Here is a 15,543-nt window from a genome sequence, read left to right on the forward strand (position 1 = left end):
ACCAAAAATATCAGAATGTGTGCGGTCTAGCTGGGAAGGTGCAGAACGTTTGGCTATGAGAGTTGTGATGAGAGTCACAAACCCTTTAAGATAAAGCGTTTATGGAAAATCACCAACACTCTTTCTAGAGATGACTAGAAATTTACGAGCGTCCGTGGTAGAAATGTCACAAACCCTCTTTCCTATTGTTCTTGGAGTCTGCTTGTTTTCGTAGTCGAGATTGTGATGCGAGGATCACCGAATCACATTCAATTTCACTTTAAAATACCATTTAAAAACACTAAAGTTTCAGCCATGAAACCTCACTGCTCATACAAGCACAAATCTCAATCAAAACCCAAACCTCTTTCATGGTATCATGTAGCCTCGCCCCCAATTACATAGTCGTAACATCAAAAAGTTGAAAGGAATACTCGAGCTTCCACCTTCATGGTGACCATTTTCTGAATGTGCAGAGATTTAAGAGCTTCTAAAGTGAATCGCACACACCATTTTGATAAGAGGAAACCCTAATTCACTCCTCCCAAACGGAGTAAACAAAAATCCCTAAATTTGTGGGATCACTTGCATAAGCATTAAAACATAGATAAGCATAATTTTTTATCAATATACCATTTTGGGTCATTGTCCATGCAATTCTGCAATGATACCTGTTAGCTATTATTTTTGGTAGTTTTTGCCCGCATCAGTCTTTATAGGCGAGAGGAGTGTGCCACCATGAAACACTTGGAATATGTACATTGTCAGACCAAATTAGTAATCTTATCAAGTGTTAAAGCATGCAAAGGACCACATCCAGGGCCATGATTCCCCAGATAGGTATGCACATGATAGCGACCCCCGCAGTAGCTGCTTTAGCATATATCATAATATGTACATTATTGCTTTTGTTTCCATGCATCGAGAGTCAAAAGCGAGGCGAATGTTTTTATTTCACAGTATGCACGTGCCACGGCATGACAATGCAAGAAGATTTATCTACTTCACTAACCAACCTACATCAAAAAATCATTAACACTAATCCATATTGCATCAATTGGTTAAATGTGGTATGTGCACTTCTTAATCTTCTATTTTTTCTATCTTGACGCATGTAAGTGTGTGTGTGTGTGTGTGTGTGTGTGTGTGGAGTGGAATACAATAGGAAAAGAGGGAGGGAGGTTATGTGATCACCTTAGGTTGTAGAGATGGTTGACCGTTAGGTTGAGCATCCTATGTTGATCGAGATAAGTCCCCCTTCGAAGACTCCTTGGCAAACGATCCGAAAGTGTGTGTGTGTGTGTGTGTGTGCACGTGCACGGGTGAAATAGTTCTTTTGTATGCTTGTGTGGTAGTGTGCTTGTGTGTGTGTGAGAGAGAGAGAGAGAGAAAGAGGGAAGAGAGAGTAGAGGGGGAGAGATAAGAGAGGGGAAGAGATAGAGATTGGGGGGTTGGAAGAAGGAAGAAACGCGGGTTGCAGGAGTGATGGCAGGAAATTTGAGAGGAGAGTGTGTTGCAAATACACGGCATACTCTGCTCCTTCTTTGTTTTTAGGCACCAAGTATTATCGCGGATATTATCACCGCTATTATCATGCCTATTACCACGACCTCTTTTCAAACAAGTTCCAAAGTATCCAAAGTAGCAGGGGGAGTACAAACCACCTCCCTCTACCTTTAGTTTGTACGATATGCTATTCATAGCCCTTTAATTTTTATTTTTATTTTTTTTAATTGATAGTTTAGTAATTTTGTACTACACTACTATTGAGATATTAGCTACCTACTCTAAGAATGATTTATTTTATGCTTATTTTTGTTGATTTTAATCTCTTTTTTTAAACAAAGTTTTATTCTTTTTGAACCATTTCTCTCATTGCACATTACTGATGTGGACTATGCACGATTATCGTGGGCTTGGAGAGATTTCTGGTATGTTCTTTCCATACTCCCCTCTAGTCACCATTTATATAGTTTGACGGTCCTATCCCACGATGTGAAATGTGCACATTACTTATGTGGACTATGCATGATTATCGTGGGCTTGGAGAGATTTCTGGTATGTTCTTTCCATACTCCCCTCTAGTTACCATTTATATAGTTTAAAGCTCCTATCCAACGATGTGAAATGTGTGAAGGGTTTTCCACATTGGGTCACAATGCCTATCTGGCTTGTTGGCCATCATTGGTGACAAAGGGGCCAGATGCCTTGCAACCATCGATTCTTACTCCAAGGACATTGAAAATACAAGGATCCAACAAATGAGCAAACTCCTCTAAAGCGCATGAAAATCCCTATTGTTTTGGCTCCTTATTTCTGTCTTCCTAATGATGCACAATACTCTAACCGTTGAGCTGTGAATAACGACCAAAACTCTTTGTCCCTCACTTCAAGCTGCATAAATCCCGTTCTACCTCGAATTTGGGATGACCTCAAACCGAGGCCACAAAAATGAAGAAAAATCATCGAGCATTGCATTGCCGCCCTCTGGCATCAACATTAACGTGCAATAACTCTATATCCGGGTATTCGATTGACAAGCAGCGACTTCTTTCCAACTTGTTATGAAGTGCTCTACCTTTCAGAACCTGGAACCCAAGATGATGCCCAATGGCTTGATTTCCAATGCAGTCGAGCGGGCACATAATCGATCCTCCAAAAACCTTCATATACTAATATCTTTCCCATACTAGCTCCATAAATCAAGCACTATGCATCTATCTACTGAAACCGGCTCGAACTACCCGGCACAACCTATCACGTCCATCTGAGATGTGCAATGTCCTGCACCTTCAAACTTCAAATATCTTGGTCTCTGTAGCTCGGTTTAACGAGCCGTATGGACTTTCTCCTTCACCAACTCAAGCTCCTCATTTCTAGGAAAAAATACTACATCTAGAACCTCTTTCATCTGCCACCCAAATTAGCCCTTTCTAGAGCCCTTCTTGGCCTATCAACCGTATCAGCCATATACATCCGCTGCTACCTGTCTGCCCAGGATCTCTGTAACTGCTCTAACCCTTTGCCATGCATCTTCTAGCCTGCACATATTTTGCCCATGCCATCTTCTATATGGTCAACCAACTTTGGTTGCACCAACGTCCTATACCAAACTTATCTTTAATAAGTTGCACAATCAAACAGACATAACGAAAGTTGAAATGAAGATGAATGGGGGTAACATAAATGTCCTTCAGTAGTGGCTCCTAGACCCTAAATTCAACGAGCTAGATGTGATCACAATTGGCGTGTGTTGCATGATCACTTAAAACATTAACTTGAAAATCGATGTGGCAAATGGTGCAACATGCATTGTCGATGCCATAACACAAAACCAGAAGGTGAGGTTACATGTATCAATGTCCCGATTCATTGTATTGTGATAATAACTACAAAAGAGGAAAGGACATCCACCTTCAAAAATACGAGCCGACTTATGTGCTACCAACCACTCGATGAAAATTTTCTTTTTGAAATATTTTCCGTTTGAAAGAATTTACATGTAGCACCTATACTAGAAAAAACATTCATCAGTAGACAACTTCGCTTGGATATAATCTCAATTGTAACTATCTCTATAATCTCGAATAATTGATGCACTTAACTTTGTCTCCTCCCATAAACATTATAGCATCTACTAACATAATATGGCGTAAGGACTCCCCTTTACATGTGTTGCAATCTGCGACCTGAAGGCTAAACTCCAAAAAGAAAAAAAACCCAATTGCCTCCTTGCAAAATTAGTCATGCTCTTGTTTCCTTCCATGCTAGATAGCAAATGTCAATTTGCATATGTCCTATTGTATTCTATAGATGTTATACAACAAGACCCACCAAGAAAGATTAGATTTTGTTTGTTTGTTTTTGTTCTTTAGAGAGAGAGAGAGAGATGATGTAATATATATGTAAATAATAAGTTTTCCCAAAAAGAGAGAGAGAGAAAGAGAGAGAGAGAGAACTTTGGAGGGGTGGAGGTAAGGAGGGAGTTAATTGGACTAAGTGCGGAGGGATCCAAAAGGGAGGGAGCCAAGGAGGAGTCAATTACGACGAGAAGAGGAGATACAAATACAAGGAGGAGTTAATTACGACGAGAAGAGGAGATACAAATACGGGGAAGAGATGAGGATAGTATCGCGTGTGGGGTTCTTGATTCTTGATTCTGAATCCTAGGCTAGTATAGTCGAGATGGGAAAGAGCCAACTACAGCTCGTATATTTCGCGTTCATCTGCTGCTTCACCATATTAAGCGCCGTCTCTGCCTCTGCCTCTGCCTTTACCTCTAGCAGCTTACACCCGCGTTCGCTCTCTAACTTAACTCGAGCTAAACAGCAAGCCACACCCGCCTTCTCTGTTGCCACCCTGCAGTCCCACCATGTGCGTAATATTCATGCACACAGCCCTCTGATTTAGCGCAGCTGATGATCAGATCTTCTATATATCATGTGCAGTGACGTTATTTGCTTTCATGCAGCTCTCTAATGGCGTTTTCATCGATTGTGTTCGGCTATCCCCCGCCAACGACTCTACCTCAAATTCGCCTTCGTTTGCTGAGGTGAGAGAGAGAGAGAGAGAGAGAGATGATAAATGTGTGTGTGTGTGTGTGAGAGAGAGAGAGAGAGAGAGAGAGATGATAAATGTGTGTGTGTGTGTGTGTGAGAGAGAGAGAGAGAGAGAGAGAGAGAGAGATGATAAATGTGTATGTGTGTGTGTGTGTGTGTGTCTGTGTGTGTGAGAGAGAGAGAGAGTAACTTTAGCTGTTGTCCCTTGAAAGGCTCGTGCACGATTTCCCACGGCTAGTTCTGGGTGGAGGAAATTGACCAAGTCTGCTCGAGCTCATTTTGAAGCGGAGGTTCCCACCGGTTGCTCTTTGCATCCAGAGTCTATGGCCGTCCAACGGGGTGACATCTTTGAGGACATTGTTCATATCAAGATTCCTGAGTCGGGTCTGGAACACTGTGTAAGACTAAACTGCCTACTTATCCTTGTCACAACAACAAGTTTCTGACTTAGTGAGATTTCTCATGATTTTTCACCCTAAGGCTCAACATGTAAGGTTCAACGTCACAAGAAGTTTTGGACAAATTCTCACAATAATTCCCACATTGTGACTTACCTGAACATCATGAGCTTCTTTGAGGGAGGCACCACATACCTATCTAGGTATGATTGGGGGCTGGGGACCACCGGCCTCGGTGGGGGGGCCGGTGGTCCCTTGCCCCCAATCGTACCTAGATAGGTATGTGGTGCCTCTCAAGCAGAAGCTCATGATGTTATGCATTGCATGAAAAACACTGAAAAAGACTCGGTTTTCCTACATTAGAAAATTTCTAAATCTTCTTGTGCGTGAGATGAAAGGGAATATAGCTTGTAGATACATACTTTAGATTTATATATTCCTCTAGTTAATTTAATAATGTGAGTAAGCATGGTATTGTTTTGTAGTATGCTCTCTACTCATCGGTATCAGCAGGCTACTTCACTGGCGCTACTTCCACGATTAGCATCAACACCCCTTCTGTACAAGATGGCGAAATCAGTATTGCCCAGATTTGGGTCGTGGTAAATCGTGAGGATGATGACAATTATTCCACTTTAGAGGCTGGTTGGATTGTAAGCGAATCACCCAATTTCTATTTTCCTAACAAAATTTAAATAATGGTTCTTAATTCACAAGAAATTTTGGACAAATTCCCACATTGTGACTTACCTCAACATCATGAGCTTGTGTGAGGGAGGCACCGCATACCTAGCTAGGTACGCGGTGCCTCTCAAGCAGAAGCTCATGATGTTATGCATTGTATGAAAAACACTGAAAAAGACTTTGTTTTCCTACATGAGAAAATGTCTAAATCTTCTTGCGTAGTATTTTACATTGTTCTCACTTCATCACTCCTTGTATATTTTTAGGTGTACCCCGAAGCGTTTGGGGACGGTGATCCACGTCTCTTCATCTTTTGGACGGTATGTAACCGAAAAACGCCAACACCTTTGTCATATTATCCATTGATCCAATTTGCGTAAGCAATTTATGTAGGCACCATGCTAGCAGTGCAAATTTCATTTTAAACCTTACAATTAATAAAATTCCAATACATTTATCTATATTGACTTTCATGGATTTTCTTCAAACAGAATGATAATTATCAACATACTGGGTGCTTTAACCGTATATGCCCTGGCTTTGTACAAACCAACACAGCTTGGACACTTGGAGAAAAGTTTCCATCAGGGGCTTCCATACCAGGAAATGCGGATGCACAAATATCATTCTATTTTGGCATTTTCAAGGTATTAAGTGTATATGTGTGTGTGTGTGTGTGCACGCCCTGCAATAAGTTTTCGGTGACATTTTCCAATGTGATAAAGGAGCTCTTTTCTCATGATTTTTCACAACAAGGTTGAACATCATGAGCCACTACTCGGGAGCCAGCGCATGCCTAACTAGGTGTGGTATGGGGCTGACACTTTCTAGTCCCCACAACCACAAGAAGATTTAGAAATTTTCTCATGTAGGAAAACCGAGTCTTTCTCTGTGTTTTTCATACAATGCATAACATCATGAGCTTCTCTGCTCGAGAGGCACCGCATACCTAGCTAGGTACGAATGGGGGCAGGGGACCACCGGCCCCCCCACCGGGCGAGCGGTCCCTTGCCCTCAATCGTACCTAGGTAGTGTTTGCGGCACCTCCCTCACAGAAGCTCATGATGTTGAGGTAAGTTACAATGTGGGAAATATTGTTAGAATTTGTCCAAAACTTCTTGTGAACTGCACCTAGCTATAGATGCGCTCCTGAGAGAGAGAGAGAGAGAGAGAGAGAGAGTGTTTAAGAATACCAATAGCTTGGTTTTTGCTAAAATGTAGGATCCAAACGATGGACTATGGTACTTTATGATAGATAACACTGTTGTGGGACATTGGGATCCCACTATACTAACCAACTTTCAAACTAATAATGCCGATGAGGTGCAATATGGAGGAGAGGTCCAAGTTACGCAAGTTGGTTCTCCAACGCAGATGGGCAGTGGGTTCCCAGCTTCTAATGGCTTTCCATGGGCTGCATACATGGCAGAATTTGGGTATACACATGAGAGTCTTGATATAGTGTATTTTAGCCCAGATGAAATCGGTGAGAGTGTTACCGATTCTGAACTCTATCAGCTTAGTGATGTCCAAGTCGATGATGATGGAAAGGCTAGTGTATTCTTTTATGGTGGTTGGCAAGGCCAATAAATTATATTATCGTTGCCCTTTATAATTGTTTACATTTGAATCCATCGTTCTTTGGCTCGCTATTTTCTACCTTGCGTTCTTGGTTAGAGCATCCACACGTTATGTTCGCTTTCACAAGAAGATTTAGAAATTTTCTCATGTAGGAAAACGGAGTCTTCCTCATTGTTTTTCATACAATGCATAACATCATGAGCTTCTGCTCGAGAGGCACCGCATACCTAGCTAGGTACGATTGGGGGTAGGGGAGCGCCGCCCCCCCCCACCGAGCCGGCAGTCCCCTACCCCCAATCATACCTAGCTAGGTATGTGGCGCCTCCCTCACATAAGCTCATGATGTTGAGCTAAGTCACAATGTGGGGAATATTGTGAGAAATTGTCCAAAACTTATTGTGTTTGTTGAACTTTGTTGACTTGGTTCACGGTCCTTTTGTGCTCACTAGGCTAAGTGACGACTTGGAATCACACTAGCTTTTGGGCTTGAAAGCGTCCTTGCTTTGATGGTCATCTATTCAAATTAGTTCCTCTTTTGTTAGTTTTGTTTTTGCTAGTGTGACATTTGAAAAAACACACACACACACACACACACACAACATTATTAACTATTAACCTAAGTTAACATAATTATTGCTACTTGCATCTCCATAGGAAAGAATTGTGTGATGCAGCTGATGTGCCACTTGCGCACATGGACAAAAACAGTAATGCTTGCATCTAAGTTTAGCTCTTATGGATGCTATGAACTTATAACTTGAGAAAGAATAAATGAGCCACTTTTCCTACGTTTAATTTGTGTTTATGTATATATAGAATCAACACCATGCACAAATAGTGAGGTACATGCTTACATTGGTATTAAGGGCTTTTGTTGATATGAAACTCTTTATGAACTTGGAAGATAGGGGGAGGCCATGGCCTAAACAAAGCAAGTGACAATATGACACGATAATAAAATAATTCAATAGAAGTAGGTACCGGATGCTCTGGTGAGGCATTCCCACTCAAAAATGATAGCTCCAAGATACTCTCCACTCAAGTGATTTTTCAAGGTAGGAGTCAAAATGGCTAGCACATCTCTAGCCAAAACGAGTGGTCTCAAAGATAGCCACTCAAATATCTCCCATTAAAGTGGTCTAGATGCTTGTTTCTAAGTAGAAAGTGCGCTCAAATATAACCTAAGATGAATTTTCATATTGCTCATGGGCATGATTGTGACTAGCTACAGTAATCATGTACCCATTCTCCAAAAAATAACTTGTGGATCCCAAATAGAAATAATGTCATTAGAAAAAGTTTGGACTCAAGTTTTGTCCTTGTAAGAAATGCCATGTGAGTGTAGAGAGAGATAATAGAAAGTCCCTATTTTGATTCTCCATATTTGTTCTCCTAATATCCTAAAATCACCCTTACAGGGTATGTTTAATAAAAAACTCAAAAGGTGTTCAAGAAACGATAACCTACTCCTGCTCCAATCTGAATACCAAATATCTCAATCTTTTGATTTTTTCAAAACTAAGACCTGCCACTAATCGTCCTGCATCGAATGTCTTTTCTCAACCCCTTTCAAGTTTCCCTCGTTTGCGCTCTCACCTTCTTTGGCCTCTAGTTGTTTTGCCAGGCATTTTGATACTGCAATAACGCGGACACCATTTTTGTACCATTTTTCGGAGTTCTCCTTGTAAAACATTTATTATTTTGATAAATCAGGAATATTGTAACTCCTATTTTCTCAGCTTCCATATTGTATCAGCCAGTCATTTCCCATCTTTAGTAGAACTCCAGATTATTAGTTTTGACCACCCAAAAACCTCGATTCAGGTATAAAAGCCAATTTCTGTAAGTTTTTTATAAGTTTTTGGATAAGAAATACACAGCGTGAGCTAACGGCGCTCACTTCTCTCCTTCTCGTGCTTCCTACTCCCTCTTCGATTGTCACATTGCTAATGTGTTTGTTGCATTGCAACCGCATGTAATATCTCTACGCATTGACATAAGCCATTCATAGTATTTCATAGCTTTTGGCATCGCTGATCTGCGGCCTAATTTCATTGTAACTAGCAATTTACACTTTTAAATCGAAAACTAAACATATGCGGGATATTGGGACATCATTGCTAAGTATTTAGATGCATTCTTGGTCGAAAACGACTAGGTCAAAAATCCATTGCTGTTAATAATCGCGATTTTGGAACTTAACCTAAAGTGGGATTTGAGACCATAGGCATGTGTACTTAGGTCTTGTAAAATTGTCCTAGAAGTTTCGTTACGTTTGGATGTCATTTGATACTGTAACGGATGTGATTTGCTTTTTGATGAGCAATTGGCTTTTGGTGATTTCAGTCACTTGAGTGTAGGTTGAGTTAGATACGAGTTGTTAGTTTTTTTTTGAGAGATTGACAACCTCTTGTAGCCTCTATGCACTAGTTGAGTCAGCTTCGTCCCATGGTTTGACAAATTAATCGTGGTTCTCGCTAATATTGCAATAAGATAGGATGGTGAGGTTAGACATGCGTCCCACATTTAGCACTACTGCCGGGGATTGAAGAGACCTAAACTAGGGAAAAACATAAGCATTTTGTGTAGTTGTCCTTTAACTTCCTCTAGGTCCGCCTAGAGTTCAAAAATTTCTTTTAGAAACCGCATAGCTTAAGATTGTCGTCTTTTGCTATGTAGAGGTAGCTTGGAAGTAATCGTACTTGCTGAGTACCTTTAGGATTGTAGGATTGTAGATTTAGATTAAGATTTGGAGAATGATTGGTAAACAAGACAAGTATTAAGATCAAAACTCTAAAAAACATAAAAAACACAAGAAAACGAGTTTTGTGGACACTTTCCACAACCCCATTGTATGAGAATCTAGGAGTAGGGTAAGTAGGATCCGAGGTGGATCTCAAAACATTGCTCTCTCTGAAAGAATCAAGTGTGAGTTGTTATTGGAAGTTGCAGAATTTCAGGTCTACGGCTAGAAATAGCTTGAAAAGATTCGAATCCACTCAATCCGACTGGAGAGTAAGCCTAAGAGTTGTCCGAACCAGTGGTTGTTATTGGAAGTTGCAGAATTTCAGGTCTACCGCTAGAAATAGCTTGAAAAGATTCTAATCCACTCAATCCGACTGGAGAGTAAGCCTAAGAGTTATCCGAACCAGTGGGTAAGCTCAAAGACACTTCGAGGTAAAAATTTCAAGAGTTGGCCAGAACTCAGATTATTTAATTTTTCTTGACATTTTAAGCCAAATTAAGTTTTGAATTGATTCATAGCCTTAGATTCATAGCCTTAAAATACATCATGTAAAGACTGTCTTTTAGAAAATTGCAAAAAAGTGCTCATTTCAAGCCTAAAGTTAATAATCGCAATTATTAACTTTCTGCTCTAAATTGGCCAAGGTTCATACCATTGACTCTTTGTATGTGTACAAACAAATTTTGTGAAGGCCCAAAAGATTTGGATCACTAAACTGGTAAAAAATTAGGTAAAAACTAAAGTTTGTACTGACTTTTTGAATCTTGAGTATAAATTTGAAAAAAATTTATCCAAACTTGTTGAAATTTGTTTCATAGGCTTATGTTGATGTGATAAACATGTGTATATGCTCAGTTGACCAAAAATTTGCAAAAAATTATCAGAAGTAAATAATCGCGATTATTTACATCTGTCCTATTTTTTAACTTTTTTGACCAAGTCTACATACCACTAGCTTCACCATGTTGTAATAATCCCACAAACCAAATTTGGTAAGATTTGGACCACTGGAGTGAAATTTGTGACTAAAATTACAAAGTTAGTCTGCGGACAGATAATTGATGACCATTTGACCAAAAATTGTTCAAACTTTCCCAGAGGCCTTAACTTAAGGTGCTTAACAGATCTGTTTCAAAGTTGGGGCAAAAACTTGTAGAATATAGCTGGAGTAAATAATCATAATTATTTACGTCTGCTTCAAAACTTGATGATTTTGCAAATTTGAGTATACCACAAGGTCAAGCACATCAAGTAGACCTCACAAATCAATTTTGGTGAAACTTGGATCCCAAAAGTGAGGCTTAGGCGAGATTCTCGAAATCAGAGTCTACAGACACCAAACAGTTGATAAACGTGATCAAAATTGGTCCAAACTTGTTGAAATTTGCCCAGAGACTCTAACAAGTTGTATACTTACCAAACCTATCAAAAAATTACAGAAAACTGAATCACGATTATTTACTTCTACTATCCAGAGACATCATTTTTGACTTTTGAACTTATACAGTGATAGACCAACATAATGTAAAGCCACAGGGCAATTTTGGGTTCAATCAGATCAAAATTGATAAAGATACATCAGTTTCCAGATTGGAGATCAAACCTTTGAATTCTGCTAAAGTCGAATCTGAAAGTCAAATTTTGACTCCCATAGCTCGATTTGAAGTGATACACAGAGACCAATCACAAGAGTTCTCAAGAGCTTTACTATCTTTATAGAAGAATAGCTATCTTGATTAAATTTATACAGGAATCAGATTGCAGACGAGGAATCACTGGCTTGACAGAAAGTCGCAATTGAATCGAATGAAAATTGACGACAAGTCAATCCAAAGGTGAGTACTCTATCCAGGGCTTCATAAGTCTATATGAACCTTAGATCTGGTCGTGTACTAGCAAAATCAGGGCATACTCAAAGAAACCTCCAATAGAGTATCTACCAAAGAAAGCGTGAATCAAGGCAATTCCTTGCATACAATTCCTGAAGAAGTCTCAGATACTTTTTTAGATTCAGCATCCGAAATGTCTTCTTAATCGACTCACTCGAAAATCGGAACGATAGTGCGTGATAAGCATATACTATCTTTTTACAAGCCTAACCGTCATGGAGCCCAGGTTTACTTGAACCCTAACGAGGAGTATGCTATTCGCATTGATGACCATGGTATTGAGTTCGAAGAAGAGGTTAGGGCAAAGAAACAAGGAAAAATATACATGGATTGAAACTGAACTCAGTATTTACAGGTCAAAAACCCTGACGTGATAGACAAATGGGGGTTAGAAGTAAACACTATAATCCCAGATTTGTCAGCAAAAGAAAGACCACCAACTTTAGAATTCGAGGGATACGATCAAGTAGACTTGAAGCCTTTAAAACTTCTTAGTACGGATAATCCTAGGATCGGAGTCTATTGTTGGGAAGATAGAAATATAAAAGATCTTTTGTGGACTTCTCATGCCAAACCAGGACAATTAGCGGCCATGAAGATCATCTATATCTTCAAGATCAAAGATAACGGATCAGCAGACCTACCAACCTACCAATTTAGGGATTGTTATAACAACAACTTTGTTATGATGACTCCTGAGGAGGTAGAACAAACCAAATACCAAGGGTATTCCATACGGGATTGGATATTGGGGCAAGGACTAGAAACAATTCCAGCAGATGAACACCGTGAGAGATCATCTGAGAGTAATGTGAAGAAACCAGAAACCACCTCATCACATAGAAAATCGGGTGGCACTAAGGCCAGTCCAGGGCTACATGAGTCACTATTTCCAACAGACTAGTTTGAAGGACTCGGAATAGGACCAACTCCCAAAAGACCTAGAGTTGAACCAAACAGACAAATCAGACCAGCTGATTTTCAAAAATGGATCAAAAAATACAGTGGATCAGGGGATCCATATGAACAGTTAGCAATCTTTAAGCAAGTGCTAAGAGCAGAGCGTATATTTGATTTCCATACTCAATTCGAGAGGTTTGGAATGACATTAGAAGGAAAGACTTTGACATGGTTCCAAAACATTCCACCAAGGTCGATCATGGACTTGAATACATTAGCTCAAGGATTTGTAGCTGCTTGTTTCAAAACGGGGATTAAACATAATACGGTAGCTCAAATCTATAGCTTTAAACAGAAACATGGTGAGTTTGTTAGGGATTGTGCAACTCAAATGAAACAATACATTGTCAAATGCCCAGAGATAGAGCTACTTGCACAAGAACGACTTGTATCTTTTTTCTAGAAGGACTGCTAAACAAAGAACTTCATGCTATACTCTATAGTAAAAAGCATACAACCCTAGAAGCATGTGTGTCTGATGCGATTGACCTAGGAGACAATTTCAAGATCTTCAACGAAGAAGATGTCCCTAAGGATAACCAAAGCAAGAAAATAGCATCCACGAAACCGGCACAAGTGGGAACGGCTGCTGCGGCACCACTCTCAGCTATAGAAGATATGCTAAAAAGGATGAACGACATGATGAACAATATACAAAAATCACCTATGAGAGGACCAGGACAAGGGATACCTCCACAGGGACAACCAATTAGGCCACAAAAATGGTGTGCAATCGAGGGTAAATGGATCAACCATGAGACCCACGAGTGCTACTTCATACCAAAGTATGATGGGAATGTTCAGTATGTGCCCATGAGGCCACAAGGACAACCCATGTACAGATATCAGCCTAATATGGCCCAAGCTCAAAGACCACCAATGCGTATGGAAAGACCTCAACTTGTGTTGGGACAACAACCTCCCTCTAGGACAATATTTTTTCCTGTAAATTACATGCACTCTGAAGGAGTCATAGATGAACAAGCATTAGGGCTTGTTACACCTTTTGCAGAGCCTAGTCCATCTACAGTAATGGTAGAAGGAGATTGGTATAGTCCACATCCATCGCCAATGGAAGAAACCATGACTTATGCTCCACCAGAGCTCTCACCAATGTATTATGTAGCTAATCAAGGTGTCAGAACTCTCATGGGAAGACCCATGATGAAGCCTAGAACAGGAAACTGTCGTAATTGTGGTGCTGATGACCATTGGAAGAACGAATGTCCAGAGCCTGACAAAAAACTCAAACCAATTGAAGCCTATTGCATAGAATGTTGCAAAAAGGGAGGACACTTTCCGGAAGATTGTCCTAAGAATCCTTTGAACAAGGAAAAAACTGTCGTAAACGTAGACCAAGTGATGCCTAGTAGCTCATCAGAGAGTGAACCGATTGTTCCACTCAAGGTAATCACTAGAGCCCATGCAAAGAAAAAGAAACACAACTCCTCTGATGATTCGGAGAACATGAACATTTCTTTTGAAAGAATCAAAAGGAGTAGAAGCAAAAGATATGAGATGAGAAAACAAATACAACGGATTGAAATCGAAGAGAAAGCAAAAATGCTAGCTCAGGACAAGTAGAAAGAAACTGGCAGTGCATTCAAGGAAACAACCGTGAAATCTGGAGGATCCATTCTGGTTGATAAAATTTTGAGTCTATTAATGCTGCCTTGGAAGCCTACCAAGGAGGGCTTAAAGCAGGACAAAACATGGAAAACAAGTGGAAAAACTATCCATCTCCAGACATGGAAGCAGCGAAGCTGGAAGCTTATAAAAATTTGGTAAGAATCATGCAAAAAATGCTAGATAAACAAAAACCCAAGCTTGAAAGTATTGCAAAACCTTAAGAGCTTGCGGTAGAAGGAACGAAAGAAAAATCCGATGTGGTGGCAGAACCCCACCTTGAAACAAATGAACCAGAGCTTATAGTGCCGGACAACGAAGATGCCTTGGACGGCATTCCATTTGTAGAGGAAGACTGGCCAGGACACTTATGGAAAAAAGAATCAATGATGGGAGCCTAACTTTAAAGTCAGCTCCTATAGAGGAAGTCTGGTTGGATAACCTACCTTCTGATATGAACATGGATTTACAATCCTTGTACGGGGATTGCGGATCGGAGGCTTTAGGAATGTCTAAACCATTGACATTAAAAACATTACTTTCTTACTTGGGAGATAACGAAGATGAATCCATCGGTTGCAAGATCACTCAATTAAAAAGAGTTGAATAGACCCTAGAAGTAGACAACATTCATTCAATCATGTCTACACCCATCCAATGCACTCTTACTTTGGGAGAACTGTTGAAGCTCAGACCCTACTTGTGAAATGATTTACAGAAAACCCTAGAGAAGGTGGGGATAACGGGGTTAATCTCTAAGAATTTGGAAAATTTGAAAAATGAAATGAAAAACAAAGAGATTCAATTAGTTCCTATGAGCAAGGTCGGAGAATATTATGAAGGGGAAGGAGGAAACACCACCCTCCCGTTGAAATATAATGACATTGAAACCATGGCAATAGTGGATAGTGGAGTTGGCATAGCCATAGCCACTAAAGTAGTATGGGAATCCTGGGGACAGCCAGCCATTAGATAAACTCGAATGAAATTGCAGTTGGCTGATGGACACATTGAGAGACCACTAGGGCTTCTTGAAATAGTGATAGTCAATTCCTGTGGAATTGAATATCAACACACTCTTGCCATAGTAGACTTTGGGAAAAAACTCAACTATGAAATTA

At 40.1% G+C, this 15,543-nt stretch overlaps 1 protein-coding gene across 2 annotated transcripts; it reads left to right on the forward strand.

Annotated features, from left to right (window-relative positions):
* The first annotated feature begins 4,053 nt into the window (after positions 1-4,053).
* Positions 4,054-7,272, forward strand: LOC147461098 (uncharacterized). 2 transcript variants are annotated; one of them, XM_086500051.1, is made up of 7 exons: positions 4,055-4,353; positions 4,451-4,531; positions 4,751-4,936; positions 5,422-5,589; positions 5,887-5,940; positions 6,112-6,267; positions 6,842-7,272. In XM_086500051.1, the coding sequence occupies exons 1-7, from the start codon at positions 4,165-4,167 to the stop codon at positions 7,208-7,210; spliced, it is 1,203 nt and encodes a 400-aa protein (XP_086356177.1). In that variant the 5' UTR covers positions 4,055-4,164; the 3' UTR covers positions 7,211-7,272. The 2 variants fall into 2 exon arrangements, with proteins under 2 accessions (XP_086356179.1, XP_086356177.1); XM_086500053.1 differs by lacking the exon at positions 5,422-5,589 and having other exon boundaries at positions 4,054-4,353.
* The last annotated feature ends 8,271 nt before the right edge of the window (positions 7,273-15,543 follow it).

The sequence above is a fragment of the Adiantum capillus-veneris genome, chromosome 3, assembly GCF_014529385.1.
Source record: "Adiantum capillus-veneris isolate H3 chromosome 3, ASM1452938v2, whole genome shotgun sequence".
Lineage (NCBI taxonomy): Eukaryota > Viridiplantae > Streptophyta > Polypodiopsida > Polypodiales > Pteridaceae > Adiantum > Adiantum capillus-veneris.